The sequence below is a fragment of the Dama dama genome, chromosome 11 (genome assembly GCF_033118175.1).
Source record: "Dama dama isolate Ldn47 chromosome 11, ASM3311817v1, whole genome shotgun sequence".
In the NCBI taxonomy this organism is placed as follows: Eukaryota; Metazoa; Chordata; class Mammalia; order Artiodactyla; family Cervidae; genus Dama; species Dama dama.
Genome location: NC_083691.1, coordinates 100,926,567 through 100,954,549, shown reverse-complemented (window position 1 = coordinate 100,954,549; position 27,983 = coordinate 100,926,567). Strand labels below are relative to the sequence as shown.

The 27,983-nt window shown below is 44.2% G+C and overlaps 2 protein-coding genes across 4 annotated transcripts in view; one reads left to right on the top strand and one right to left on the bottom strand.

The window, feature by feature from the left end:
- The window catches only part of BUB1 (BUB1 mitotic checkpoint serine/threonine kinase), a 33,102-nt gene extending 11,796 nt beyond the window's left edge, over positions 1 to 21,306 (top strand). For all 3 annotated transcript variants that reach the window (XM_061156043.1, XM_061156042.1, XM_061156044.1), the window contains exons 10-25: positions 1 to 257; positions 2,263 to 2,321; positions 3,780 to 3,908; positions 4,007 to 4,111; positions 4,845 to 4,944; positions 5,833 to 5,914; positions 6,552 to 6,726; positions 11,028 to 11,115; positions 12,502 to 12,737; positions 14,137 to 14,280; positions 16,574 to 16,689; positions 19,050 to 19,211; positions 19,382 to 19,539; positions 19,642 to 19,816; positions 20,522 to 20,628; positions 20,996 to 21,306. In XM_061156043.1, the coding sequence (XP_061012026.1) occupies positions 1 to 257; positions 2,263 to 2,321; positions 3,780 to 3,908; positions 4,007 to 4,111; positions 4,845 to 4,944; positions 5,833 to 5,914; positions 6,552 to 6,726; positions 11,028 to 11,115; positions 12,502 to 12,737; positions 14,137 to 14,280; positions 16,574 to 16,689; positions 19,050 to 19,211; positions 19,382 to 19,539; positions 19,642 to 19,816; positions 20,522 to 20,628; positions 20,996 to 21,191 (2,289 nt within the window). In that variant the 3' untranslated portion in view covers positions 21,192 to 21,306. The remainder of the gene's footprint in view (positions 258 to 2,262; positions 2,322 to 3,779; positions 3,909 to 4,006; positions 4,112 to 4,844; positions 4,945 to 5,832; positions 5,915 to 6,551; positions 6,727 to 11,027; positions 11,116 to 12,501; positions 12,738 to 14,136; positions 14,281 to 16,573; positions 16,690 to 19,049; positions 19,212 to 19,381; positions 19,540 to 19,641; positions 19,817 to 20,521; positions 20,629 to 20,995) is intronic.
- A 2,308-nt stretch (positions 21,307 to 23,614) lies between these two features.
- LOC133065223 (two pore channel protein 2-like) overlaps positions 23,615 to 27,983 on the bottom strand; it is a 53,629-nt gene continuing 49,260 nt past the window's right edge. Inside the window, exon 19 of the mRNA XM_061156041.1 lies at positions 23,615 to 27,415. Coding sequence (XP_061012024.1) covers positions 27,285 to 27,415 — 131 coding nt within the window. The 3' untranslated portion in view covers positions 23,615 to 27,284. The remainder of the gene's footprint in view (positions 27,416 to 27,983) is intronic.

Here is a 27,983-nt window from a genome sequence, read left to right as displayed (position 1 = left end):
GTCAGTCCAGCGTGTTTGGAGCCACACACAGCCTCCCAGCAGGAACTAAGAGCTCCGGGTCTTCCAGCCATCCCTCAGCAGACCTTGAAGAACGTGGATGAGAAACCCAGAGAGGCATCTTCTGTTCCTCTCATGGCAAATGCTGTCACCACTGCTTTGGTGTCCCCAGCCGTCAACCAGGGCGTAGCTTGCCCAGGACCTCTGGCAGGCCAGCCAGGGATGGACGCCATGTTTTCAGGGGCCAGCAGAGATGCCAGGTGAGCCAAAGGTAACCCTCGAGACGCTGGTAGTGGGAATGGTGTCCGATGGCTTCTTTATGTGACTTGCAATGGTGAGAGCAGTGTGTAATTGATGGGTAAGGCTTGTTTTTCAAAATAATTTTTAGATGGGCATGTAGGGAAAAACCAAATTGCCAAAACATCAGCCCCAAATCGTTCAGCCTCACTTATTCTGTTTCGAGAATATTTGTTGTACTTCATACTTCTCTGTTGAATTAAAAATTTTTGATACCCTGAAACTTAACAATCTTTCTGTAACTGAAGAATACACAGCTGTTAAACTGAAATCGCCTCTGCTTACTAATTCTGACTGAACATAATGTAGGGGTTATTACAGTCCAGATAGTTACTTGACTATTGGATTATTACTTGAATACTTAATAGTGTGTTCTTCTCATGTTCCTTCTGTCTTCCCATTGGGACAGTTTGGGATTAATATCCATTATGCAGTATACCAAAATCTGTCTCATACACTGCTATGGAGGTTTCTCCCCCAATTCTGAGCAGTTTTCCTAGATAGCAGAGATTATAATTATTGTCGTATCACTTGTTCTGTTTATATTTTTATCTTCAATCACTTTGGTGCTCCGTCTCTTTTTTGAAACATATAAAAACTTTTTTGCTTTTTCACAAAAAATGAAAGCGAGGCTCCCATCTTTCCCTTGGGCTGAAACCACAGATTATGGTTCTTAAGGACTGTTTCTCCCTGGTGTCTGAATTAACTTTTACCAATGATTTCCCTTGGAAATAAGATTTAAAATGATCATGCTTTTGCAGTCACCTTAGGATAATAATTCAGACCTGTGTCCTGTATTGAACCACGTATGTAAAAAGTGAACTGCTGGGACTTCCCTGGCAGTCCAATGGTTAAGACTGAGCTTCCAGTGCGGGGCCTGTGGGTTCTATCACTGGTCTGGGAACTAAGATCCCACAAGCCATGCGGTGTGGCCAAAAAAAATTTTTTTAAGAAGAGAACTGTGTGCAGGCTGTGGCTTCATTAACTCTTCACAGTTAATTCTCGTGACCATAAGATAGTCACAACAGCAATGACAGACCCTGTAGACATGCTGCGCGTCCAGCCATCCCTTACAAAAGGATGAAGCTCTTTAACCTAACGGACATTCAGATCTCAGAATCACTGCGGTCTGACCCTAACCCTGGCCCAGGCACGGGACCGAGTGGACCCCTCACACTCTCAGTGGCCTGGACAGCTGACTGTGGCAGAGAGAGCACCTTCCTCTGATACTGCGTATAAAACTCAGGCTTTTATGGCAGTTTAGTGGGGGTTGTGAAATGAAGGGTGCCTTGCACTTTTTACTTTCCATCCTCACAGCGTTCATTAAGGGAAGCAGTGTTAAACAGACAGATGAAGTCCACTATTCCCGCTGGACTTAAACCAGACTGTGACGTAAGTGTCTTCTGTAGTGTTTTTTCCATTCTTGCTAACTGTGAAATCTAAAGGACGGGCACTACGGCTCCACAGCAAAGGCACCAGTGCTCCCCCATATCATAACTCAGAAGAGCCACACTGGGCACCCAGGCCCAGAGCTGCCGGCCAGCCCCTTTGCTTGTGTAACAAATGGGATCGTTTGGATCAGGGAGACCCTTCAGCTCCCTTCCACATGTACAAATGATTATCAGCTGTTCACATCTATAATCACTATGTCAAGCAAACACGAATACCTGGCCTTTATCTATAAGAATTATTGTCCTCAAAAGAAAGGAAAAACAAAGTCACTTACACTGTAGACCTAGGCAGTCCCATCTGTTTCTTTTTCTTGGTCATGCCACGTGCCATGCAGGATCTACTCCAGCCAGGGATCAAACCTGTGCCCCCTGCACTGGGAGTGTGGATTCTTAACCTCTGGACTCCCAGAGAAGTCCCCCATCTGTATCTTAAAAACAGGCTGGTAATCGCCAACTTTTTTTTTTTTTTTTTTACTGTTCTTGAGAGTTAGTGTGTCTCAAGAGTTTTCTCTTCCAGGTGTGTGAACAAAAGTACTCATGAATTCAGGCCACAGAGCGGAGCAGAGATAAAAGAAGGTAATGTTTAATTGTAATACATTTGTGTCTAATCTCTGTCCAGACTCATCCATGTTACTCAGGGGTCTGTTAGCTGGTCACAGTGTGTGGGGACTCTAGGCCTTAATGAACCTAATTGTCAGCTCTCCTGTTCTCAGAATGCAGGGGTTAAATAAGCCCTGGGCCATTTCCAATAAAGGGGAAAATCTACTTGATAGTCACAGGTTATTAGTTAGAATCTTTTGGAAACTTGATTTGTGAAAACTTTCCTCTTAAATTTCCCAGCAGATTAATCTAAAACAAGAGTCATCTTTAATACGTAGTGAGGAATGAAAGGTGGTTAGTTGGGAGTGATGTATAATACGTCTGTTTGCACTACTTTGTTAGAGGTACTTACATAAAAGTAAGTTTTATAAATAAAATAGGACATGGATTGAGCATTCACTTCCCACCCCCATGTACTGTGACATTCTTTCCAACGACAGTTTAGTAGAAGCAGAGCTACTTGAAAAAGCAGGTGACGCCTACATTTAACCAGGACCTAACTGAACCCGAGTGGATGCCAAGCGCTGCTCTGAGAGATTACAGGGGCAGTCACAGACAGAGGACAGGAGTCCCCGCCCGCCCGGAGGGGCGACGGGCGTGTGGCTGTCAGGGAGGGCCCGGGAAGATGCTCACAGCGACAGTGCTGTTTGGGTAAAGACCTGACAGAGGCAGTGGCCCACAGAGCCCGCTTGCAAAACCTGTTTCAGGCAGAGGTACCAGCAGGGCAGAGTCCTTGACGTCCCTGATGTGTTCCGAGCACACAGCGGCCAGTGGCCGCAGGGTGGGGGTGGGGGGTGAGGAAGATGAGGCCGGAGCTAGGAGGGCTCAGGCTGAGCAGGGCTGTACCTGGACTCCAGCTGAGTGAGACGGAAACCCGGTCCTCAGGTTGACAGCGTGGCTACTCTTCCTTGGGATACAGTAGGACAAAGGGTGCTGTTGATGACTAGGCTGCTCATTTGATACGGTTTTAGACCAAGCTGCTTCATTAACTCTTTTGAGCTTTTATTTCCTTTTCTGTTAACAGATAGTTCTTACTTTACCTACCTTGTGGGACTATTATAAAGATCAAAACAAAAGACGTGAGAGTACTAGAATAATGGAAATCCCTAGTAAGTATTGGCTTCCCTGGTGGCTCAGTGGTAGAGAATCCACCTGCCAATGCAGGAGACTCGGGTTCAAGCCCTGGGTCGGGAAGATCCCCTGGAGAAGGAAATGGCAACCCACTCCAGTGTTCTCGCCTGGGAAATCCCATGGACAGAGGAGCCTGGCGGGCTACAGTTCATGGGGTCAGTGGACACGAACTAGTGACTAGACAACAACAAGTGAGAATTATCAACAATAATGAAGTGTATAATAAGTTTCTTAAATTGTGTGTCTTCTGAATTATTCTGATTTCTCTACTGACATGGCAGTTTGTCCATGTTTCTTTAACAGGGTGTGAAACACAGAAGGTTGTTAACACAAGTTCCTTTCACACAACTCCAAACACATCACTGGGACTGGTTCAGGCCACACCATCCAAAGCACAGCCGTCACCCACTGTGCATACGAAGGAAGCTCTCGGTGCGTAAAGCCCGCTGTCTGAACGCGTGACGTCTGACGGTGACTTAGTGAAAGCTCCTTTGCAATCATGTTTACCGTTATTCTTCTGTTCTTTCAAGGTTTCATCATGAACGTGTTTCAGGCTCCTACACTTCCTGATATTTCTGATGACAAAGAGGAATGGCCATCGCTAGGTCAAAATGCGTTCGAAGCCCAGTTTCAAAGTAATAACAAATTATTTAATAGCTACTAAATGGATAACATAGCAGGTGGCTGCCCATGGAAAAAGCAAGGATTATGCAAGAAGTAGGCCTGCCCTTGGTTAGCTTGTCAGATAAGGGCATGTTGTGAAGTGAAAAATATAAGTGTTTCGCCAGGTACTCAGTGTGTGTCATAGACTTGGTTTGTTTCTTAAAAAATAAAAAATAGTAAGTGCTAAAGAAGGGCAAGATAGGCCTTGGTAGGAGTGGCCAGGAAGGACTGAGTGGCTGAGGGGAACTTGAGCCTTGCCAGGCAGAGGGGTGTTCAGGGCGGAGTGTTGGGGACCAGGACTCGCCCCACCCCCCTACCTCCCATTTGTCTAGAGTCAGAGGCTTTTTGCTGGAAGGCAGAGAGAGATCACAATGAAGACATAGGGTTAAGAGCTTAATTGCAGAAAAACAAAGATGTGGAGAGCTCTGTTCAGCGTCAGTGGCGGTAGCTGTGTGTTAGGAGCATTGTGATTGCCGCCTTAGATGTGGTGGGGCGCGAGGCCTGGGAGCTTGCGGGCTAGTGCCTATGGCAGTAGTTGGTCCCTTCCTGTCAGCGCAGAGGGGCTACCACATGGCCTAGTTCCAAACCTGACGTCGGTTATCTCCTATGAGCTCTTATTCCATTTTCTTATTTGTAGTTAAAGTTTCAACTAAAGCATACTGTTTTTGTCCTGTTACAATAATTACAGTTTTTGTACTCTTGCAGAAAATGCACCATCTTCTGGGGCTTGGGGAGTCAATAAGATCATCTCTTCTTTGTCATCTGCTTTTCCTGTATTTGAAGATGGAAACAAAGAAAATTATGGGTAAAGACATATGTGGTTAAGATAACTCTGAGTGAAAAGCTTGTTGCCATAGTGACAGGTGGTGTAGGGGTCCAGGTGGAGCTGTTGAGAGAAGAGCATCTGCCAGCCAAACGGCGGGGTTGCAGCCCCAGCTCTGCCAGGGATGCGCTTTGTGACCACAGGACCAGGAGACTGGCTGAAGTCCGTTTCCACATTTACAGCGTTATAAGAAAGCAGTCCTCCCATGACAAAAGCATGTATTGTGAAAGGAAACAGTATGGTTATAAAGCACCAGAGAGCCGAGGTGTCCTGTAGGTTTGAAATTGTGTTAGTTATAATGAATTCGTCAGTACAGGTATCCACATACGTTCTGAATGTATTTGCAGGATTGATGAAGCAGAAGGGGAAGTGGCTTACATTGGCTCATGCTGCAGAGAACATTTGTTTTAAGGCTGAGCCGCATTAGGATAAAGCAGGGTAGCACCAGGAAGTTTCTCTGTTAGTAATTTAAATCATGAAAGAGAGGTGTCAACTACAGTGTCATGGTGTGGAAAAGATTTGTATTCCGTAGCTGGACCACGCCCTGGGGAAAGAAAGAGAACATGGCATCCACGCCATCCTGTTGGTCACAGCCCTCACTCTTTTTTGTCCTTAAAATTTAAAACTCAGTGCGATAGAAAGCTCCGTATTTTCCACCCTCACATAAAGTAGCTGTACATCTGCTTGTATATACCTACTCAAGTTAATTCAGCTTGCACTCAGATTTGCTATAAAGGTAAGAAATATGTATATAAGTATTAACTAATTAAATAGGATAAGTGGAGAATGTTTTTAACACTGTGACTTAAGTGGTAGAATTTATTTCCTTAGGGTATTTTACTGTTTATAATTCTGCCAATTTTTCCTTAGATTACCACAGCTGAAAAATAAACCTGCAGGAGCCAGGACCTTTGGAGAACGTTCCGTGAGCAGGTTTCCTGCAAAACCAAATGTGAGTCTCTGCTTCATCCGTGAAATGGTTGTGCAACCCTTTTTGCTTTCTTTTACCAAACAACTGTGCCAGTCAAATGAGATGGTATATTTAAAAAGCAGTTCTGGAAAAATAGAATATTATGTGAAGATCATGTTTTCAAAACATTATCCTATAATTATTTGCAGTATGCATAACACATACTGACAGATGTGGAAATTGAAAAATGAGTTTGATGTGATCCTTGCCCTCTTGAGAGTCTTCCCTGTAGACAAGAGAAATCACTGGGGGCATGTATATTTTTCCCAGACCTAAGAAGCTTGATAAAGGCTAAATGGGAACTCCGTAATATCTTTGTTATTCCTCTGTAAATCCAGATTTTTCAAAATTTTTTTTTAAAAATTGGTAAATAAACTGTGACTCTTGCATGTGATACAACTCCATTGGCGTGGGTTAAAGATGAAGTGTCCCGGTTCTGGGGAGAAGAACCAGACCCATGATGTCCTTGGCTGCGTGTTAGCCAGGGGTTCCATCCATTCCTTTGAAAGAATCAAAATTCCTGTTTTTTGTTTTAATCTAAAAAAAGTATCAATGTGTTAAATTTCATCTACGAAACAGGGAGCCTGCTGCCTTTTTTTCAGCTCATCTTTCATTGTAGGAAGTGCCTCACACTGAAGAGTTTCTGGATGATTCAACCGTGTGGGGTGTCCGCTGCAACAAAAGCCTGGCGCCCAGCCCCAAGAGCCCAGGAGACTTTAGGTCCGCCGCGCAGCTCGCGTCTACACCTTTCCATAGGCTTCCCGTGGACTCCGGGCACCCACTGGAAGATAAAGGTGTGCAGTATACCCTCTGAGCGTCTTATCTTCTGCCAACTTCAGTTCTACTACTACGGTAGTCATCGTCTTGAAAATTCTAACTGGGACATTGGAAAATCATAAGAGGAAACTTAAAATCCATTCATTGTATTAGTACATAAATATAATGTCCTCATAAAGTCTCTGTGCCTTTTCAAATTCAATAGCTTAGATTATAAGTAGAACAGAAGAAAAGACCGCAGAAGCATTTAGGGCAAATGTCTAACCCATTTGCACAGGACAGAGGTTTATTTCATGTTTTACAGTAAATAAAATAGCCAGGACAGACAGATTAAATTACTTGAATGCTAAAATAGTGAACATTTTCTAATTTGATAAGAATAACTAACAGCAAGTTTTAATCCTTGATATGTATCTATAAATTTTATTACTTTAGAGATGTAGCAAATACTTATACTCAGAAAATCATATTTAAAATTTTTTTTGGTGGTCTGATAAAATTCACAGATAGTCCTATTTTCCCCAAACTTAACACACATCAAAGATCTTTATACATGTGAAATGAAGCTTAATAAATGACATAGTTATTGAATACAGATAATTATTACCTATTTTAATACCAAACCTGCAAAATAATATAGACATACCTCATTTTTGGCACAGTGGTAAAGAATCCACCTACCAATGCAGGAGCCTCAGGAAGACGCAGGTTCGATCCCTGGGTGGGGAAGATCCCCTGGAGAAGGACATGGCAACCCACTGCAGGATTCTCGCCTGGAGAAGCCCACGGACAGAGGGGCCGGGCGGGCTGCAGCCCACGGGGTCGCAGAGTCAGACGACTGAGCGGCTGAGCGCGGTGCCTCGTCGTGTGGCACCTCACTTTGTTGGCCTGTGTAGATGCTGGGCTTTTTACACATTGAAGATGTGTGGCGACCGCGTGTCAAGCAAGCTCGCTGGCGCGATTGTCCCAGCAGCTTTGCTCACTTCATGTCTGACATGTGGTAATTCCTGCAGTATTTCCACCTTTTTCATTGTCGTCACACTTGTTACAGTAACTTGTGACGCGGACTCTTTGGTGTTACTGTTGTAACTGTCTTTGGGTGCCACAGACCTCGCCCATTAGAGATGGTAAACTTAATGGACATTGTGTGTATTTTCACTGCTCCAGCTGGTTGTTCCCTGTCTTTCTCACTTTCCTCGGGCCTCTCTCTTCCTGAGAAAGGAGAGTATTGAAATTAGGCCAATTACTAACCTACAGTGGCCTCTAAGTGTTAAAGTGAAGAGAAGAATGTCATGTCTCACTTCAAATCAACAGCTAGAAATGATTAAGCTTACTGAGGAAGGCATGTCAAAGTTCAGTTAGGCTGAAAGCCAGGCTTCTTATACCAGTTAACCAAGTTGTGGATGCAAAGGAAAAGTTTTTGAAGGAAATTAAAAGTGCTCCTCCAGTGAACACATAATGATAAGAAAGCCAAACAGCCTTATTGCCAATAATGGAGAAAGTTTGAGTGGTCTGGAGAGAAGATCAGCCATAATACCGCCTTAAGCCAAAGCTGAACCCAAAGCAAGGCCCTAACTCAGTTCTATGAAGTTAGGTTCTTCTAAGTTCTATGAAGTTCTGTGAAGGCTGAGAGGTGAGGACTCTGCAGATGAAGTCTGAAGACAAAAGAGGTTGGTTCATGGGTTTAAGGGAAGAAGGCATCTCTGTATCAAAGGTGCAGAGGGAAGCAGCAAGTGTTGATGTAAAAGCTGCAGCAAATTACACAGATCTAGTTCAGGTCATTAATGAAAGTGGTTACTCAATAACAGATGTTCAGCATAGACAAAACAGCCTTCTATTGGAAGAAGATGCCGTCTAGGACTTTCACAGCCAGAGAAGTTGAGGTCGGGTTTTTAGGCTTCAAATGCCAGACTGATCTTGTTAGTGGCTAATGCAGCTGATGACTTTAAGTTGAAGTCAGTGTTTATTTGCCATTCCAAAAGGTTTTTAACAATTATGCTTAGTCTACTCTGGCTATGCTCTATAAAAGCTGGATGACAGCAAATCTGTTTACAACATGGTTTACTGAGTATTTTAAACCCACTGTTGAGAACAACTGCTCAGAAAAATAGATTCCTTCCAAAATAGTACTGCTCACTGACAGTGTACCTGGTCACCTGATGGAGACATAGACAATGAAATTGTTTTCGTGGCTGCTAACACAGCATCCGTTCTGCAGGAGTCCTTTCAACTTTCTTATTGTTTAAGAGCGACATTTCACAAGGCCATAGCTGCCATGGATAGTGATTCCTCTGATGGCTCTGGGCAGAGTCAACTGGAAACTTTCTGGAAAGGATTCACCCTTGTAGATGCCATTAAAAACATTTGTGATTCACGAGAAAAGGTCAAAATATCGATACTAACAGGAGTTTGGAAGAAGCTGATCCCAACCTTCAGGGATGACTTTGAGGGGTTCTAGACTTGAGTGGAGGAAATAACTAGATGTGGGACCAGCAAGGGAACTAGAAGTGGAGCCTGGAGGTGTGACTGACTTGCTCCATCTCGTGGTAAAACTTTCATGGGTGAGGAGCCTCTTCTCGTGGATGAGCAAAGAAAGCGGTTTCCTGAGACACAACCTACTCCTGGTGCAGATGCTGTAAAGATTGTCAAAGTGACAAGAACAGATTTAAAATATCCCGTAAACTCAGTAGATAAAGCAGCAGCAGAGGATTGAGGATTGACCTTAAGTTTGAAAGAAATTCTGTGGGTAAAACGCTATCAGACAGCATTGCCTGCTGCAGAGAAATTGTTCGTGAAAGGAAGTCAGTTGACATGCAAAGTTCATCATTGTCTTAATTTAAGAAATGGCCACAGCCAACCCAGCCTTCAGCAACCACCACCTTGGTCATTCAGCAGCCACCAACATCGAGGCAAACCCTCTACGAGCCAAAAGATTACAACTCACTGACGGCTCAAGTGATGGTTTGCATTTTTTAGCAGTTAAGCCTTTTTTAATTAAAGTGCACACATTGTTTTTAGACATAATGCTGTTGCACACTGAAGACTTCAATACAGTGTAAACGTAACTTGTGCATGCACTGGGAAACCAAAAAACTTGTGTAACCGCTTTATTGCAGTGGAATGGATCCAAACCCACAGGGTCTCAGAGGTGCTCTTGTGCTGTAAGATCTGGGGCCACTAGCCAAATAATCACTGCTGGCACTTTTTCTGTTTTTTAAGTAGCAGTTGTTCACTGAAGCAGATGCTAAAGAATTCCATTCCCTTGGATGAAAGGATGAAAACTTATTTTAACATGAAGTCTGAGCATATAGGCCTAAACATTTTTAACTAAGCAGTAAAAATCTTTTCTTACTGTACTAACCAAATATATTTCTTACCTGAATTTTAAAGGAGGATTTAGTTGAAACTTGGACAATTGCCAAGTGCTATCACAGACTTGCTGCTTTAATTTTTTTTAATTTAAAACTGGTTTCAATATGGAGAACTTAATCTGTTTTAAGTCCAGCGTCTTTCGTAAAGTCAGAATTGGCCTTTCTTAGTGTGTTTGCCGCTTTGGTCATATGAAGAGAAGCTAATGTTCTAGTGCTGGAGAGTATTATTGGCACCTGCTCAGTGAGGCAACAGCTAGTGAAGTCTAATCCTGTGTTAACACCTGGTTCTATATTGTTAGCATCACTTGGTAGAAGTAGTCTCTGTTCCTACCCTATCTCACTTACCTCTCTGTAGATTTTCTTTTAACAATTTTATTTATTCGTTTGCTTGCTTGTTCTTGGCTGTGCAGGTCTTCATTGCCCTGGGGGCGTCTCTCCAGTCTCGATGGGCGGGGGCTGCCCTCTAGCTGCCGTGGGCAGGCCTCCCGCTGCAGCGGCTTCTTGTGCTGCAGCGCGCAGGCTCTGGGGCGCGTGGGCCTCAGCGGTTTGGGCTCCTAGGCTCTAGAGCACAGGCTCAGGACTCGTGACTCACAGGTTCGGTTTGCCCCTCGGCATGTGGAGTCTTCCCCGATCAGGGATCGAACCCCTGTCTCCTGCACTGGCAGGTGGATTCCTTACCACTGAGCCACCAGAGACGTTCCGTCTGGACTGTATTCTCTTAAAGGACTGTATGGATTAGATGGGTAAGGTTGACAAGCTCATATACAATAACAGAAGTGTTTCAAGTGGTTTTCACCCAACTTTTAAAAATATGCTGCTTTTTACCCTGGAACACTATTTTGAAACTGTAATGAAAGTCAGTGCAAAAAAGGAATCCAAGACTTCATAACCATTTAAAATCATACATGTGTGTATAGGGCCCATCTCTACTTTCTTGTGTGTTACAGAAAATATGGTAGCAAACCAGCACACCCATGTGGCTTTGGATTCTTGTGAAAGAAGCAAGGTGGAACCCTTGAAAGAGAGAAAGTTCAGGTATTGTGGGGGTGTATGTGGTTCTGTCTGTCTCCATTTTCATGGTAGCGTTGCTTTTTAAGCTGTAAAGGAATACCTCATTCCTGTCTTTCTTTAAGGGCTGCCAGAGTTTTTATTGAGAGCTTTAAGTCAGAAGGTACTCTGTAGATGTAAGGATAATGACTAGGGACTTCCCTGGCGGTCAGGCCAGTGGTTAAGACCTCACCTTCCAATGCAGAGGATGAAGGTTCGATCCCTGGTTGGGGAGCTAAGATCCCACATGCCTTGCAGCCAAAAAAACCAGAACATAAAACAACAGAAGAAATATTGTAACAAATTCAATAAATACTTTGAAAGGATAAAAAAAATTTAAATACAATGGTTAACCTGAAGGCTTGGTTTTAATACATCGGGGAGTGAGAGAAGCGGCTGGGTAGCGGAGAATCCCTGCCTGCTGCTGACCGGGGGCAGAGCTGCACCTGAGATCGTGGGAGGGGAGGGGAGGGCATGTCTTCGCGTGCCAGTACAGTCTAGTCACGGAAAAAACAAGGGACAGACTGTGAGACCGCTGGACTCACAGGGTCTTAGGGAGCCAGGAAAGACCAAGAAACTCACAGGAGAAGAGAGTAAGGAAGGTGACAAATAGATGCAACACGGTGTCCACAACGGGATCCTGGAGCAAACACAGTATCTTGTGGAAAACCTGGAAAAACCCAGACGAGGTCTGGGAGTTTGTCAGTGGCAGGATGACAGGTCGGTTTACTGCTTTTGACAAGAGAGCCACCTTAATGTGAGACGGTAACATTAGACGAAATTGATGAGGAGTTTATGGGAATCCTCTATTATCTTTGCAACAGATGGTTAAATCTAAAATTACTCCAGAATTAGTATCTGCATGTAGGTGAATTCACAGATAAGGAATCCGTGAGTAATGAGGGTCAACTGTCCATGTGTGCATGTCCCCAGTGTGTGTGTGTGTGTGTGTGTGTAAATGTAGACTGCGGTTAGGTTATCAAATTATGGCTGACATTTTCTGTTTGTTTCAGTGTCGTAAAAGAAGCCACTTTTGGAATAAAGTTAAATATTTAACCTCTTTTACAGTAGTGATGCTTAGAGGACAACTCAGGGAAATAAACCTCCCAGCATATCCTACTAAAGAATATCCAATGCCTCACCTCACCTGTTTATCTGTTACCATGTTTTTTATTTTATTTTATTCATGCTGTATGAACCATGTATTTGCATATATTTGTACAAAGAAAGTGCTTTAATCAACTATTTGTGAAGCAGATTTGAAATGTCCTTCATAGAATGAAAAGGAAACTGTTCTGTGGGACTTTGACACGATCAAACCCAGTAAGCTTGTCATCACATGTTTTGCTTCCTCTGCCCTTTCATCATACCCAGCCCAGCTGAAGAGACAAGCCCAGACCCAGTGTGCCCCACAGATGGCCCTTTGGCGTCCTTGCTCCGCCTGGGCCAGCCTGCTGCGGCCGTGCTGACTCGTGAGCCAGAGCAGGGCCTCGAGGCCTGCAAAGCCACAGACCCCGACTTTGCCACTGCAGAGGATCCAGCAGAAGCCAGCGCTGGGCTCCAGGCTGAACTGATGCAGGCTGACTCGCTTGGGAATGTCGACGCTCCAAGTATGAACAGTGCTCAATCTTAATTGTTCTCTGAATAAGGACACTAGCCTGGTAAAAGCTGTTTCATGAAAGAAACTCAAGAGTAGGAACTTGAATGCCGTTGAATAGGACACAAATTCAGACAAACTTACAGGTTATCTCACTGTGCATACAACAGTAGCCTCCTTGAAGGAATAATTAATTTTGTTTTAATTTTAAAATATCAAAATAACTACTGTTGGAAGAGGCAAGTGGAACTGGGGGGCTCGCTATGCGCCAGGCATTTGATCTGACACTGTTAGCTCCGTTTTACAGAGAAGTAAACAGGCTCAGGTTCAAAGGACCCCCTCCTTACCCCAAGGCTACACAGAAAGTCTTGAACAGTGGTTAAGAGCACAGACTCTGAAGATAGACTAGCTAGATTTTTTTTAAAACATAGATTAACTACTTTACTTATTTGGCTGCGCTGGGTCTTAGTTGTGGTTCGTGGGATCTTCGATCATCTCAATTCTCTGTGACCCTGTTTTCCGTAAAGTGGAGGGGGTGGTAGTACCTCCTTAAGAGTCTACTGTGAGGGTCATGTGAGTTACTAAACATAAAGGGCTCAGAACAGCGTCCTGCATCTGCTTAGCACTAGTAAGTGTCAATCAAGTTGGATTAGACTGATAACTGCCACTCATAGAATTTTTTAGAGCATTCTAAATTGGGCAGAAACTTTTTTCTTCCCTTTAGAAATGGTTTCTCTTTGCGGATCCAAATTTTATCTCATACAGATAAATTGCACATAGTACAGTCCACAGGGTCACAAAGGGTCGGACATGACTTAGCAACTGAACAACAAGCAACAGTATAAGTATTAAAAGGCAGCATGTTTTCCAGATAGAAGTGGAAAAGCACAAGACCCAGAGGGATGGGATGGGGAGGGAGGCGGGAGAGGGGATCGGGATGGGGAACACATGTAAATCCATGGCTGATTCATGTCAATGTATGGCAAAAACCACTGCAATATTGTAAAGTAATTAGCCTCCAACTAATAAAAATAAATTTTAAAAAAAAGAAGTGGAAAAGCAGTTTAAAGAGTACATAGCTGAGCATGTCAGTAATGAATCTCCAAGTCTGCCTTTAAGATGTGTACCCCCAGTTCTTTTAAAGGCAGAATCATGAACAGATGCTCCTGATTTTGATTTCCTTTGTCACAACTGAACACGCAAACTTATAGATCTGAAAATGACAAGACAATGAACTGCAGAACTACCAGTTTTGACTTTCGAAATGATAATTTATTATTTGAACCAATGCTCTTTAGAGATAAGACTTAAAAGCTTATTTAACAAAGGTCTCAACTTGCTTTGTCTTATGATTTATTTGGTAAGCCTTGCCTACTGAATTCATTTCCTTTTTTTGTTCCCATTCCTTCAAGACTTTACTGTTGAGAATCCCTGGGATGAGGAGTTGATTCTCAAACTTTTATCCGGGCTTTCTAAACCAGTGAGTTCCTATCCAAATACTTATGAATGGGCATGTAAGCTTCCAGCCATCAAGCCCAAGACTGAATTCCGCCTAGGTAAGAACCATATGGGTAATAAAACTTTAAACTCTTTTGTCTGTGGGAAGTTGATGCTGACTGGTGTGTGTGTGTTGTGTTTCTCCTCCTGTCACCTCCCCGCCCCTCCCACCAGTGATAGGTTTCATCTGTAGTTTCACCTGTAGTATTAAGACGAAAACATCTTGTTAAGGCATAACTATAGGATTTGATTGCTGCTGTGACTGTGACTATAAAGGGCAATTGGGCAGTTATCTATCAAAATTAAAAACGCATATGCTTTTAGACCCAGACACCCACTTTTAAGAATTTCTGCAGATAACACTTGCATACCTTCAAACTGATGTGTGCATAAAACAGCAGATAGGAAACAACATAGACAGCTGTGGGGCCTGCTTAAATAAATAATGGAACGCGCATGCGTGCTCAGTCATGTCCGACTCTCTGTGACCCCATGGCCTGCAGCCCACCAGGCTTCTCTGTCCATGGGATACTGGAGTAGGCTGCCATTTCCTTCTCCAGGGGATCTCCCGACCCAGGAATCAAACCTCTGTTGCATTGGCAGGCAGATTCTTTACCTCTGAGCCAGCAGGGAAGCTATTTTATCCTTTTAATGTCCACACTATCTATAGTGATACCCCCTCTATCATTTTTACTATTAGTGATATGTGTACTCCTTATTTTTTCTTAGCCTGGCAGAGGCTTATCAGTTTTATTGATATTTTCAAAGAACCAACTTTTTTTTTTTTTTTCACAGAATCAACTTTTGTTTTCACTAATTTTCTATATTGATTTTTACTTTTAAATTTCATTTATTTCTACTCTAATTCTTATTTCTTTTCTCTGCCTACTTTGGATTTAATGTGCTCTTCTTTTTCTAGATTTCTAAGGTGGAAACTAAGATTATTGATTTTAGATCTTCTTTTCTAACATATACATTCAGTGCAATAAATTTTTAAGCACGCATTTCGTGCATCTCACAATTTCAGTAAATTATGTTTTCAGAGTGTGTTATTTTAGCTCCAAGTGTTTGAGGGCTCTCCAGCTCTCCTTCTGTTATTGATTACTAGTTTAATTCCATGAGTATATGATTTCTTTTTTAATTGTATTTAATGACCCAGAACGTGGTCTTTATTGGTGCCTATCCCATGTAAGCTTGAAAAGAATGTATATTTTGTCGTTAAATTATTTCGTAAATGCCTATTAGATCCAGTTGATTGGTGGTGCTGTTCATGTCAGCCATGCCCTTACTGATTTTCTGCCTGTTGGCTCTGTCAGTTGCTGACAGAGCGATGTAGAAATCTCCAACTGTGATAGTGAAGTAATCTGCTCTCCTTGGAAGTCTGTCAATTTTTTCGTCACTATTTTGATGCTCTGTTTTTTGGCTCTTACACTGATGCCTTCCAAACTCCTTATATGCCAGCTAGAAACCAGAAAGTGACTTTTTTAATATTTGATTTTAAACATGTGAATTTTTTTTTTTTTTAATAATCTATTACAACTTGATCTCTGTGGTCTTTCTCCCAAAATGAATAACTTCAATGTCACTAAAAAATATCAAAACAAATCCGGGTGATAGGCATTCTACAGCTTATCAGACAAGTGTTCCATAGAGCTGCCACGGCTGTCAGAAACAGAAAGTTAGGAACTGGCACAGCCCAGCAGAGGCCGAGGAGACTTGAATACATCCTAGAACATTAGGGGAAAACTGGTGAAATCTGAGTAAAGTCTAGAGTTTAGGTAACAGTAACCTACCAGTGTTGGTTCTTGTTTGTTACCAGTGTACCTTGGTTATGTAGAAGTTAACAATAGGGGAAACTGGATGCAGAAACAGAAACTCTACTATCTTTGCAACTTTTCTATCAATCAAAAACTGTTCTAATACAGAAGGTTTACTGCAATAAAAATTTTTTAATTACGTTAGAAATATCGGTACAATTATACCCTGTCCCTTTTATTCTGATATTAAAACGCTTGTGTTTTTCATAGGCAGATTAGAGCTTTATTCAGCACCTTGCAGATGATGTTTACGTGTTCTTTGATATCACAACAGTCTTGCCAACTAGGCAGCACAGGTACTTCCCCTTTAGACATGAGAGCATCGCCTGTGTGGGGATGGGCCTGGGCCCAGCCATGCTGCCCTGGCCCCCCGTCGCCCCGTGGCAGACTGGCAAAACACTTCCTGAGGGAGCCGTACCCACGCTTTTCTATTACAGCAATTCAAGCACCAAGAACAATTTACAGATACTTCACTTTGATGGTCTTTAGTGTTTTAAGCTTGTTTTTTTTCATTTTGACTTCTCTCTTTCTTCAGGTTCTTTGCTGGTCTACGTTGATCACTTTCTTGGAGAAGGGGCTTTCGCCCAAGTCTATGAAGTTACCCATGGAGATGTGAACAATAGCAAAAATAAGGAGAAATTTGCTTTGAAGGTAAATGATCTAAACACTATAGAAATGAATTTTAGAACTTGAGATTGCCAGTCTCTCTCTCTTTTTTTTTTTTTTTTAAGATAGTGGTGGTTTCAGGGACGTCCCTGATGGTCCAGAGGCTAAAACTCCCCACTCTCAACACAGTTCCAGTTCCAGTTCAATCGCTCAGTCATGTCCAACTCTTTGCAACCCCAGGGACTGCAGCATGCCAGGCTTCCCTGTCCGTCACCAACTCCTGAAGCTTACTCAAACTCATGTCCATCGAGTCAGTGATACCATCCAACCATCTCATCGTTTCTCGTCCCCTTCTCCTCCCGCCTTCAATCTTTCCCAGCATCAGATCTTTTCCAGTAAGTCAGCTCTTGGCATCAAGTGGCAAAATTATTGGAGCTTCAGCTTCAGCATCAGTCCTTTCAGTGAATACTGCAGGACTGATTTCCTTTAGGATGGACTGGTTGGATCTTCTTGCAGTCCAAGGGACTCTCAAGAGTCTTCTCTAACACCACAGTTCAAAAGCATCAATTCTTTGGTGCTCAGCTTTCTTTATGGTCCAACACTCACATCCATACATGACTACTGGAAAAACCATAGCTTTGACTAGACGGACCTTTATCGGTAAAGTAATGTCTCTGCTTATTAATACACTGTCTATGTTGGTCATAGTTATTTTTCCAAGGAGCAAGTGTCTTTTAATTTCATAGCTGCAGTCACCATCTGCAGTGATTTTGGAACCAAAGAAAATAAAGTCTGTCACTGTTTCCATTGTTTCCCCATCTATTTGCCACGAAGTCATGGGACCAGATGCCATGATCTTAGTTTTTTGAATGTTGAGTTTTAAGCCAGCTTTTTCACTTTCTTTCACTTTCAGCAAGAGGCTCTTCAGTTCGTCTTCGCTTTCTCCCATAAGGGTGATATCTGCATGTCTGAGGTTATTGACATTTCTCCCGGCAATCTTGATTCCAGCTTGTGCTTCATCCAATCTGGCATTTCACATGATGAATTCTGCATATAAGTTAAATAAGCAGGGTGACAATATATAGCCTTGACATACTCCTTTGCCAATTTGGAACCAGTCTGTTGTTCCATATCCGGTTCTAACTGTTGCTTCTTGACCTGCATACAGATTTCCTAGGAGGCAAATCAGGTGGTCTGGTATTCCCATCTCTTGAAGAATTTTCCAGTTTGTTGTGATCCACACAGTCAAAGGCTTTGGTGTAGTCAATAAAGCAGAAGTAGATGTTTTTCTGGAACTCTTGCTTTTTCAATGACCCAATGGATGTTGGCAATTTGATTTCTGGTTCCTCTGCCTTTTCCAAATCCAGCTTGAACATCTGGAAATTCTCGGTTCACATCCTGTTGAAGCCTGGCTTAGAGAATTTTGAGCATTACTTTGCTAGCATGTGAGATGAGTGCAGTTGTGTGGTAGCTTGAACATTTTTGGCATTGCCTTTCTTTGGGACTGGAATGAAAACTGACCTTTTCCAGTCCTGTGGCCACTGCTGAGTTTTCCAAATTTGCTGGCGTATTGAGTGCAGCACTTTCACAGCATCATCTTTTAGGATCTGAAATAGCTCAACTGGAATTCCATCACCTCCACTAGCTTTGTTCGTAGTGGTGCTTCCTAAGGCTCACTTGACATTGCACTCCAGGATGTCTGGCTCTAGGTGAGTGATCACAGCATCATGGTTATCTGGGTCATGAAGATCTCTTTTTGTATATTTCTTCTGTGCATCCTTGCCACCTGTTCTTAATATCTTCTGCTTCTGTTAGGTCCATACCATTTCTGTCCTTTATTGAACCCATCTTTGCATGAAATATTCCCTTGGTATCTCTAATTTTCTTGAAGCAATCTCTAGTCTTCCCCATTCTGTTGTTTTCCTCTTGTTTCTTTGCATTGATCCCTGGGGAAGGCTTTCTTATCTCTCCTTGCTATTCTTTAAAGCTCTGCATTCAAATGGATAAATCTTTCCTTTTTTGAAATCAAATCGCAACACAGGGTGCCTGCATTCAAGCCCTGGTCAGGGAACTGGACCCCACATGCCACAACTAAGACTTTGCATGCTGAATCTAAGACCCAGCACAGCCAAATAAATATTAAAAGAAATAGTCTTTTAAAAAAAAGATAGCAGTGGTTTCATTTAGATCTGTTGTCAGCACTTAGGAAACAAACCTATCCCACGGGGATTCAGAACTGCCTTGCCGCTAAAGTTATCTTGCAGCAGTCCCCATACTGCAGCAGCAGTTCATAGCTTGTCATCACTTTTCCACCCGTGCCCTTTTTTTTTTGGATGAAGTTGCTTTCTTGCGGTCATTTTCCAGAACATGAGCTGGATGTGAATGTTACATTACCTGCTTTGCAGGTCCAGAAGCCTCCCAACCTCTGGGAATTCTACATTGGGACCCAGCTGATGGAGAGACTGAAGCCAAGTATGCAACACATGTTTATCAAATTTTATTCGGCCCACCTGTTCCAGAACGGCAGCGTGTTAGTAGGAGACCTCTACAGTTACGGCACGTTGTTAGTAAGTGTGATGCTTTGATGACACAAGCGTGAAGTACCTTTTTTGCTTTGCACATCCCTTTTTGCACTTGAAGGTTTTATTGGAGTGGTGGGTGGGGCAAAGCTCTTGGTTTGAAATTTCATTAATCATGGGCAGCTAACTCAGAACATTCCACTGTCCATTGTTTCTAGAATGCCATTAATCTCTATAAAAATACCCCTGAAAAAGTGATGCCTCAGGCACTAGTCCTCGCTTTTGCTATCAGAATGCTCTGCATGATCCAGCAAGTCCATGACTGTGAAATCATCCATGGAGACATCAAGCCAGACAATTTCATACTCGGAAACAGGCAAGTGTTGCACTTTGAACGGGTACTTCTCTGACCATCTCCCCCAGCAGCCTTTTATTTTCTGTGCTTACACAGCCTGGTGCTTATTTGTGTTTAACACAGATTTTTGGAACAAGACAGCAAAGATGATGACTTATCTGCCGGCTTGGTCCTGATTGACCTGGGTCAGAGTATAGACATGAAACTTTTTCCAAAAGGAACTGCATTTACAGGAAAGTGTGAAACTTCTGGTTTCCAGTGTATTGAGATGCTCAGTAACAAGCCATGGAACTACCAGGTAGAGAACTAGAGAGATCTGAAAACATTTCCTGTATTACAGTCACTGCAGTCTTGACATGAATTTGGGCATCCAGATGGTTTGAGCTGGTGTAGTTGTTTTCAGTTGTGGACACGTCACACTTTGCGAGCTTGGGGTGCAGTTCAGAAACCACAGCTAGCCCCTGGGGGAGGGGAGGATGTCCACGGGATTGATGCTGTACTGGCCTCTGTGATAGGATGAACGGCACGGTGGCCCAAGAAGAACAGAACTTCCTGAGATGCTCCGTCAGGAGGTGGTGGGTGATCTGCCATCTTTGGAAGCCTCCAGCAAAGCCTAGACGGCCACTCATAGGGCATGTCAGTGCGAGGGCTGACACGTGGCTTCCAAAATTCTTTGAAATCCTGTGACTGTTTCCTATGATTTATTGTATTTGCTGCATAACTTGGACAGACATGATAATATACTCACATGTAAATTACAATTTTAATCATTGATACACACCCATATTTTCATTTTCTTTTATTAAAAAACTTTATTTTGTATTGGAGCTTAGCCAGTTAACAACATGGTGATAGTTGCAGGTGGATGGCGAAGAGACTCAGCCATCCAGACGCATGTATCCTTTGTCCCCAGACGCCCCTCCCATCAGACTGCCCCTTAACGCTGAGCAGAGCTCCCTGTGCTGCACGGGGGGCCCGCTTGATACCCGTATTTCCTTTACAGATTGATTACTTTGGAGTTGCTGCAACCGTATACTGCATGCTTTTTGGCACTTACATGAAAGTGAAAAATGAAGGGGACATCTGGAAGCCTGAAGGTCTTTTTAGAAGGTGGGTATTAGCACTGGTGCTACAGTGGAAAGGATAAATAGAGTAGAATGTTGCCTTCTGTCTGGTGGAAGATGAATCTTTGCCATGAGCATCCATGCCTCGGGAAGCCGGGTGACATAGCACAGTCCTGGCCCTCCGTGCAGTGAGAAAGTTAAGCGGTTCTGTTTCTCCATTCGTAACTTTTGTTCAGTAAGGTGTGCGTAGACATTTAATTGAACCTCCAATTTCTCTTAGTTATAATAGAGTCAACATTTCCATTCTTGATGCATTAAGTTGGGTTTAAGTGAGTGAAGTCAGATGCAAGACTGGGTTGTCGTGCGTATTGAAGGCTACACTGCATCCTTCTTTTATGGCTTTGTCTTGCCAGGCTTCCTCACTTGGACATGTGGAATGAATTTTTTCACATAATGTTGAATATACCCGATTGTCATCATCTTCCGTCTTTGGATTTGTTAAGGCAGAAGCTAAAGAAAATATTTCAAGAACACTATACCAGCAAGATCAAGACCCTGTGTAATAGGCTAATTGTACTGCTCTTAGAATATAAGCGTTCTCGGAAATAAAATATGGACACTCCCTGGAGATCACCTTGTAAATACTTGCCCATTCACTCAGTACCTCGATGTCTACATTTATTATTACTGTAAATGTTTCTTAAAAATAAAAGCCCACAAAGTATATCCATGTGACATAGTTGTTACAGATATTTCAATAAAATAAACAATAGGATAAGGTCCCTGCCTCACAGCTGATTTCACTGCTTTTGGGGTGGATGTGAGCATTTATGAGAACAGTCTGCAGAGGAACAGTCTCTGAAAGCACTTTTAAAACACTGACCTGTTTACTTTAAGCCAAAAAAGAGCCACGTCAGGTTTTTTCCCCCAAATTTAAAGGTTTATATTTGTGTAAAATAAGCAAAATTTCCCCAAATATATCCAGCAGACTTCATGTTTTTATGAATAAAATGTGCATGTCCTTTATATATTATAACTATATATATATGTATATATATGTGTGTGTGTGTGTGTGTATATATATGTATATTTGTATAGCTCCCCAAGTGACGCTAGTGGTAAAGAACCCGCCTGCCAGTGCAGGAGACATAAGAGACAGGTTCCATCCCTGGGTCGGGAAGATTCCCTGGAGGAGGGCATGGCAACCCGCTGCAGTGTTCTTGTCTGGAGAATCCCATGGACAGAGGAGCCTGGTGGGCTACAGGCCGTGGGGTCACACAGAGTTGGACACGGCTGAAGTGCTTAGCATGCATACATGTCCTTTGTCATACGTGTTCTTCATTCTATTCATGGGAAATAATGCAGGGATAAATCTTAAGCATCTGTTTTTTAAAAGTACCATAAAAAAGACTATCCCAGATCTTGAAAGTAGTCATGCATCATTAATATCATTAATTAGCTCTGAAATAACAGCAGCCAACATCACTCATTGACCAGCGCCTGCATTAGAAGGTGAAGTCTCAACCACTGAGCCACCAGGGAAGTCCTGCAAATATGTTTTTATTTTAAAAATAATATAACCTACATGATTGATTAAACATATCCTCAAATTAGAAGGAAACCAACATTAGATTTACTCACAGTGTCAAAACAACTGAGCACTGATAAAGACAGAATTGTGGGATTTTTTTCTTTCCTCTTGAAAATGTTTTCAGTGGAAACAAAACTAAAGCAGATAAGGGTGCTGTTTTACTAAAGTGAAAGCGTCAGTTGCTCCGTCATGTCCAACTCGGCAACCACATGGACTGTAGCCTGCCAGGCTCCTCTGTCCATGGGATTCTCCAGACAAGAATACTGGAGTGGGTTGCCATTCCGTTCTCCAAGGTTATTTTCCTGACCCAGGGGTCGAACCCAGGTCTCCTGCATTACAGGCAGATTCTTTACCGTCTGGGCCACCGGAGGAGCCCCCTGCTGTACTAAACTCAGAGCCAAATGAGTCCATCTGTGAAAAACCGCTGTGGCGCCTTCTTGTCTTGGGCAGGGAGGACGCTTGGCCTCTGCTTCCAGCCCCTGTCACCACGTCCTGCCTCCCTGCCAGCCCCTTTGCTGTTACTGAATCTTCAGCCCCATCACACCCAAGACATGTCCTTCATACCAACATGTCCTTCACACCAACAACCTCAACCTGACCAGCGTCATTTCAGCACTGCTGCCGCCCATCTGGTGCCCAATCTGTGCCAAGGACTCCACTCACCACCTGCACGGTCAGCTACAGCCTTGTCCCCAGGGAGGAAGGCTCCATCGAAACAAAAGAAGTCATTTTATTAAATACGCACTTCAGGAAAGTAGATCGTTTTTGGTGGTTGGTGGTGGTAGTGATGGGTTTTGGGTTTTTTGTTTTTCTCCATTTCATGGTACAAACTGCAGCAGTTGTCTTCATTCATTATAAATTAGTTGTCTGGCGCACACACACATACATGGCTTATCTGCACAAGGACAAAAGCTCTGCATCCAAAGGGCAACTGAGGGACTTCCCTGGTGGTCCAGTGGTTGACTTTGCCTTCCAGTGCAGGGGGTAAGATCCCACAGGCCTTGGGGCCAAAAAAATCAAAGCATACAAAACAGAAGTAACATTGTAACAAATACAATAAAGACTTTAAAAATGGTCCTTATCAAAAAAATCTTAAAGGAGGCAGTGGGGGCGGGGGCGCCAACTGAGATGGATGCCACAGACAGCAGTGTTGGGGGCAAAGAAACCTCCAACTCACCAATGGAGACTCGAGTTCCCTGGGGACAGGGCTGGGTTCCATTTACCCCATGTCTCGAGCTGAGCAAGGGCCCAGCTCATCCTAAGTGCCTGGGTATAGGCTGGATTCACCAAGGTTCATATTTAATAAGTACTTGGGCTTCCCTTGTAGCTCAGTCGGTAAAGAATCTGCCTGCAGTGCAGGGGACCCGGGTTCAATCCCTGGGTTGGGAAGGTCCCCTGGAGAAGGAAATGGCAACCCACTCCAGTATCCTTGCCTGGAAAATCTCATGGACAGAGGAGCCTGGTGGGCTGCAAGCCATGGGGTTGCAAAGAGTCAGGCATGACTGAGTGACTAACACTTAAGTTACACTTGGGTCAAGGTCTTTCCCATTCATTCCCGTTCCCTACTGCTGCCACCTGCTCCACATTCCCAGCCCCAGCTGAGAACAACGCTGGTTACCCCCAGAGACTCAGAGATTCCTGCTACCAGTGCCTCTTTGCTTTGGATTATATCTGTATCGAAGGCAATAGTTCCAAAAGGTACTTTTTCCTAAGATGCACCCAAGAAACCACAAGTGTGGCCCAGGCATATCAGAAATAAGCGCTCAGAGATGGTTGAGCATCGGCATGATACGTGAACACACCTGCAACGCTGTTCCTCCACACCTTCTCCATCTCTGGTCCCAGCAGTGTCCTTGGTCCTCCTTTTCCCTCATCAAGTCAATCCATCTGCCCCATTGGTTCTATTCTGAATGGTTCAGATGAACCCATTTCTGGATTGGTCCGGCTGCAGGCAGGCTAAGCTCCAGTAACAGAGAACCCACACGAGGCAGCTTAGAGAAGACAAAGGCGATTGTGACCTCTCGTCAGTCTGGGGTGGGCAATCCTGTGCTAATGCTGACCCTGCTGTGCTGGACAGAGGCTCCCTGGATGTTCTGGTGGCTGCCATTTCCCAGCAGAGCTGGACATCGTTCCCAGGGGCAAGACCTGTGAGCTGTGGACCCCAGCTGAGCTCACAGCCCACAGACCAGACACAGTCAAGTTGGCTGTGTCTCTCGCCAGGGAGCTGAGAAATGATGTGCCCAGCTGGGAGCCCAGGTGCCAAAATGTGGGGGTGACTAGTCCCCTAAAAGGTAGAAGAAAGACCTGGAGGAAAGTGGCCACAGCGGCCACCCCTCCTGCCCCTTGTCCCCTGCCTTACACTGTAGGCAGCTGCCAGGGCGGGATGGTGCCCCGCTGGCTGCTGCAAGAAAGTGGTAACCCGATCCTAGGCGTCTGACCCTGAGACCTGCTTTCCTCCTGCGGTGGTGGTGGCTGGGTCCTTTCTGACTCTTGCGAGTCCACTCCTCCTGTAGGGCTCACACTTGAAAAAAGTTACGTAACAAAGTTTCCTCCACTATTAATACTGAACATGTGGAACACGCATAGGTCCATGAGCAGGTGAATAAATCAAGAGACACAGATGGCATGGAACACTCCACAGCATTCTGTGTGTTATTTGTGTCTGCACTTCAACATGAAACAACTATTAGTAAGTGAAAAAAGCAAGACGTTGAATTAAACATGATAAACGTCATGACATCCCATTTAGGATAAAAGACGCAATGATACAGGGACTTCCCTGCTGGTCCAGTAGCTAAAACTTCTGGCTCCCAGTGCCGGGGCCCAGGTGCAATCCCTGGTCAAGGAACTTAGAGCCTGTGTGCTGCACCTAAGACCAGGCACAGCCTAAGTGAATACATATAAGTTTTTAAAATGCAACGATGTATAAACACACATGACATCCACGGCTGTAAACGGGTAGGTTTAGCTCCAGAAAGATAAGCACACCTTCAGCGGTTCCCCTGGAAAGGGTGTCAGATGTGAGTGGGAGGACGAGAGAGGGGCTGAGGGTAAGGGTGAGGGGAGGGGATGCTTAGGGAGCTGGGATGGACATGCGCACACTGCTATATTTAAAATGGATGGCCAGCAAGGACCTGCCATGCAGCATGGGGGATTCTGCTCAACATGTAGCAGCCTGGACGGGAGGGGAGTCTGGAGGAGAGTGGATCCATGTACATGGATGGCTGAGGCCCTTCACTGCTCACCTGAGACTCTCAAACATTGTTAATCGGCCACACCCCAACACAAAGTAAAAACTTTACAACATGGAAAAGAGCAACTTCTGGCTTTTTGCTATATTTCTGTATTGAATGTTTTACAATGACTGCATCGTTTCTAAATAATTAAAAACAGAAATGGCCAGCATATTTTCAAATTTAAAAAATTAAGTTGCCACTAAGTCCATTTAGCTTAATCCTTTACATAATGATAAATGTTAAATATACAAAGAAATAAGAGAGGTCTGCATGGATGGCAGGACTCCACAAATCCCAACAGATGGGTCAGCGAGGCCCCCATCTGCTGGGAATTGTGGCGGTGATGGAATTCCAAGCACCAACGCTGAACACCAGCTTTCTGGGTTTTAACCCAGAAGGTTAAACGCCGTCTGGAGCACATTGTCAGAGCTCCAACCACCGCCCCCTCCCCAGGCCACACAGTCTGGGAGGGAGGTACCATCTGCCCCAGATTTGCAGGTGAGGATGCGGGGCCCAGAGAGTTTAGGTGGCATGGTCAGTGGGGAGCCAGGCAGCAAACCAGTGCGGCCCGAGTCCTGGCCCTGAAGCCTTCACTGTGCACCAGGTCACCCTCAGAACAAGGGAAGGTCCCTCCCAGGCCAGGCTCAGCTGCCACCCTGACATTCAGAGGCCTGAGGTCAGGAAGCCGTACTCCTCGCCAGCCAACCCCCTTGCTCAGGACAGGGCCAGTGACAAGGTGCAGAGGAACCAGGAGTCCTGCCCTGCCGCCTCTGGAGAGGATTCACTTACTCAGGACGCAGTTGTGATCAGCAGTAGTCAGAGTCACAGAGAGAAAACAGAATGGTGGCCAGCGGGGGCTTGGGGAGGGGGTGTGAGGAAGTCACTGCTTCACGGTACAGAGCTTCCTTTGGGGCGATCAGAAGTTCTGCAGGTCTGTCGTACAATGATATGAATGTACTTAGAACTACTGAGCTGCGCACTTAGAAATGGTTATGATGGTAAATTTCATGTTGTCTATTTTACCACAATTAAAAACGTTTTAAATAGAATGAAAAATGTTAGTCGTTCAGTTGTGTCTGACTCTTTCCGACTCCATCTGCAGCCCAGCAGGCTCCTCTGTCCACAGGATTCTCCAGGCAAGAATATTGGAGTGGGTTGCCATTTCCTCCTCCAGGGGATCTTCCCGACCCAGGGATTGAGCTTGTGTCTCCTGCTTGGCAGGCGGATTCTTTACCATCCGAGCCACCAGGGAAGCCCTTTAAATAAAATAAATCCTTTTAATTTCCCAGAAGGAGGAGGTCACTGTATTGAGAGATTTGAAATGGGAAAGTGGCCTCAGGGAGCAACCGACTCAAAATCTTGCTATAACTGTAATTTAATTCAAGAAATTTTGAGAGCCTCCCTTGAAAAAGAAGCAATTGTGACAGAATTTGATCTTCACATTCATATTGTTCTTCATTTCGAATAGACACTGGATCTAAAAGCTACCATACTACGACATGTTCCTTTAGCATATTTCGGTATTTTAAATTCATTCATGTAACACCATAGCACAGTATTCATTTAGTAAAATAGCAAAGTATCATATAAAAATAAAGAAAATCTTTTATATATCCATCAAAAGGACTTACATGTATGAGCAATGCCCTCTACAAACTCCTTATAGATTTTCCTCTCCTTACTTCTATGATCAGCTCTAAGCATGACCCCAGTGGGACCACACAGAGCCGACGACTCAGGAGGGGCAGGGTGACTCAAAATCTTATCAAAACACAAATGGGAACCTGGGCTGAGAAAGTAACCTCTAGGTAGGAAATGCGAACAGTGACGATAGCTTATCTTGGTTTCCAGTCGTGGACGTTTCCAGGCTCGGGATCAGGCACTGTTATCAAAATTGGGCTTCTTGGGTGAGAAGTTCAGAATCTCCTCCAAGGAAGGGTCTTTACCCTCTGGAGCTATTTCAGACTCAAACATCTGCTGCAGCAAAGTGTCCACCGTCTTGTACTCTGGGAGGAAGGAGAAAGGGCACATGGAACCTGACTGTGGGGGGAGAAGGGGAGCACCCAGCCCCTCAGAGCTGGGCTTTCCCGAAGGAGGACCTCAGAGCCCATCCCAAGGAGCTCCCAACCCCCTCGGAGGCTCCGGAGACCAAGGAGAAGGTCCCCCTTAAAGGAGGCAGGAGGACCACCTCTGAGGTGGCATACCCATCCCACTCCCCCCCCCACCCGCCTCCCCGTCTATGCTGTGCTGTGTTTAATTGCACCGTGTCCCCGCCAAAGCCCCAGCTGGAATTCAGACAGGTGTGGGTTCACTCAATGTTGTTTAGTTGCTAACTGTTATCAACTCTTTGTGACCTCTGGACTGCAGCCCACCAGGCTCCTCTGCCCATGGGGATTTCCCAGGCAAGAATACCGGAGCAGGTTGCCATTTTCTTCTCCAGGGGATCTGCCCGACCCAGGGATCAAACCCACTCTCTTGCATTGGCAGGTGGGTTCTTCACTGCTGAGCCACCAGGGAAGCCCCCTTGGGTTTACTCAGTCAATCCATAACTCACTGCAAATCAGTAAAGGAATT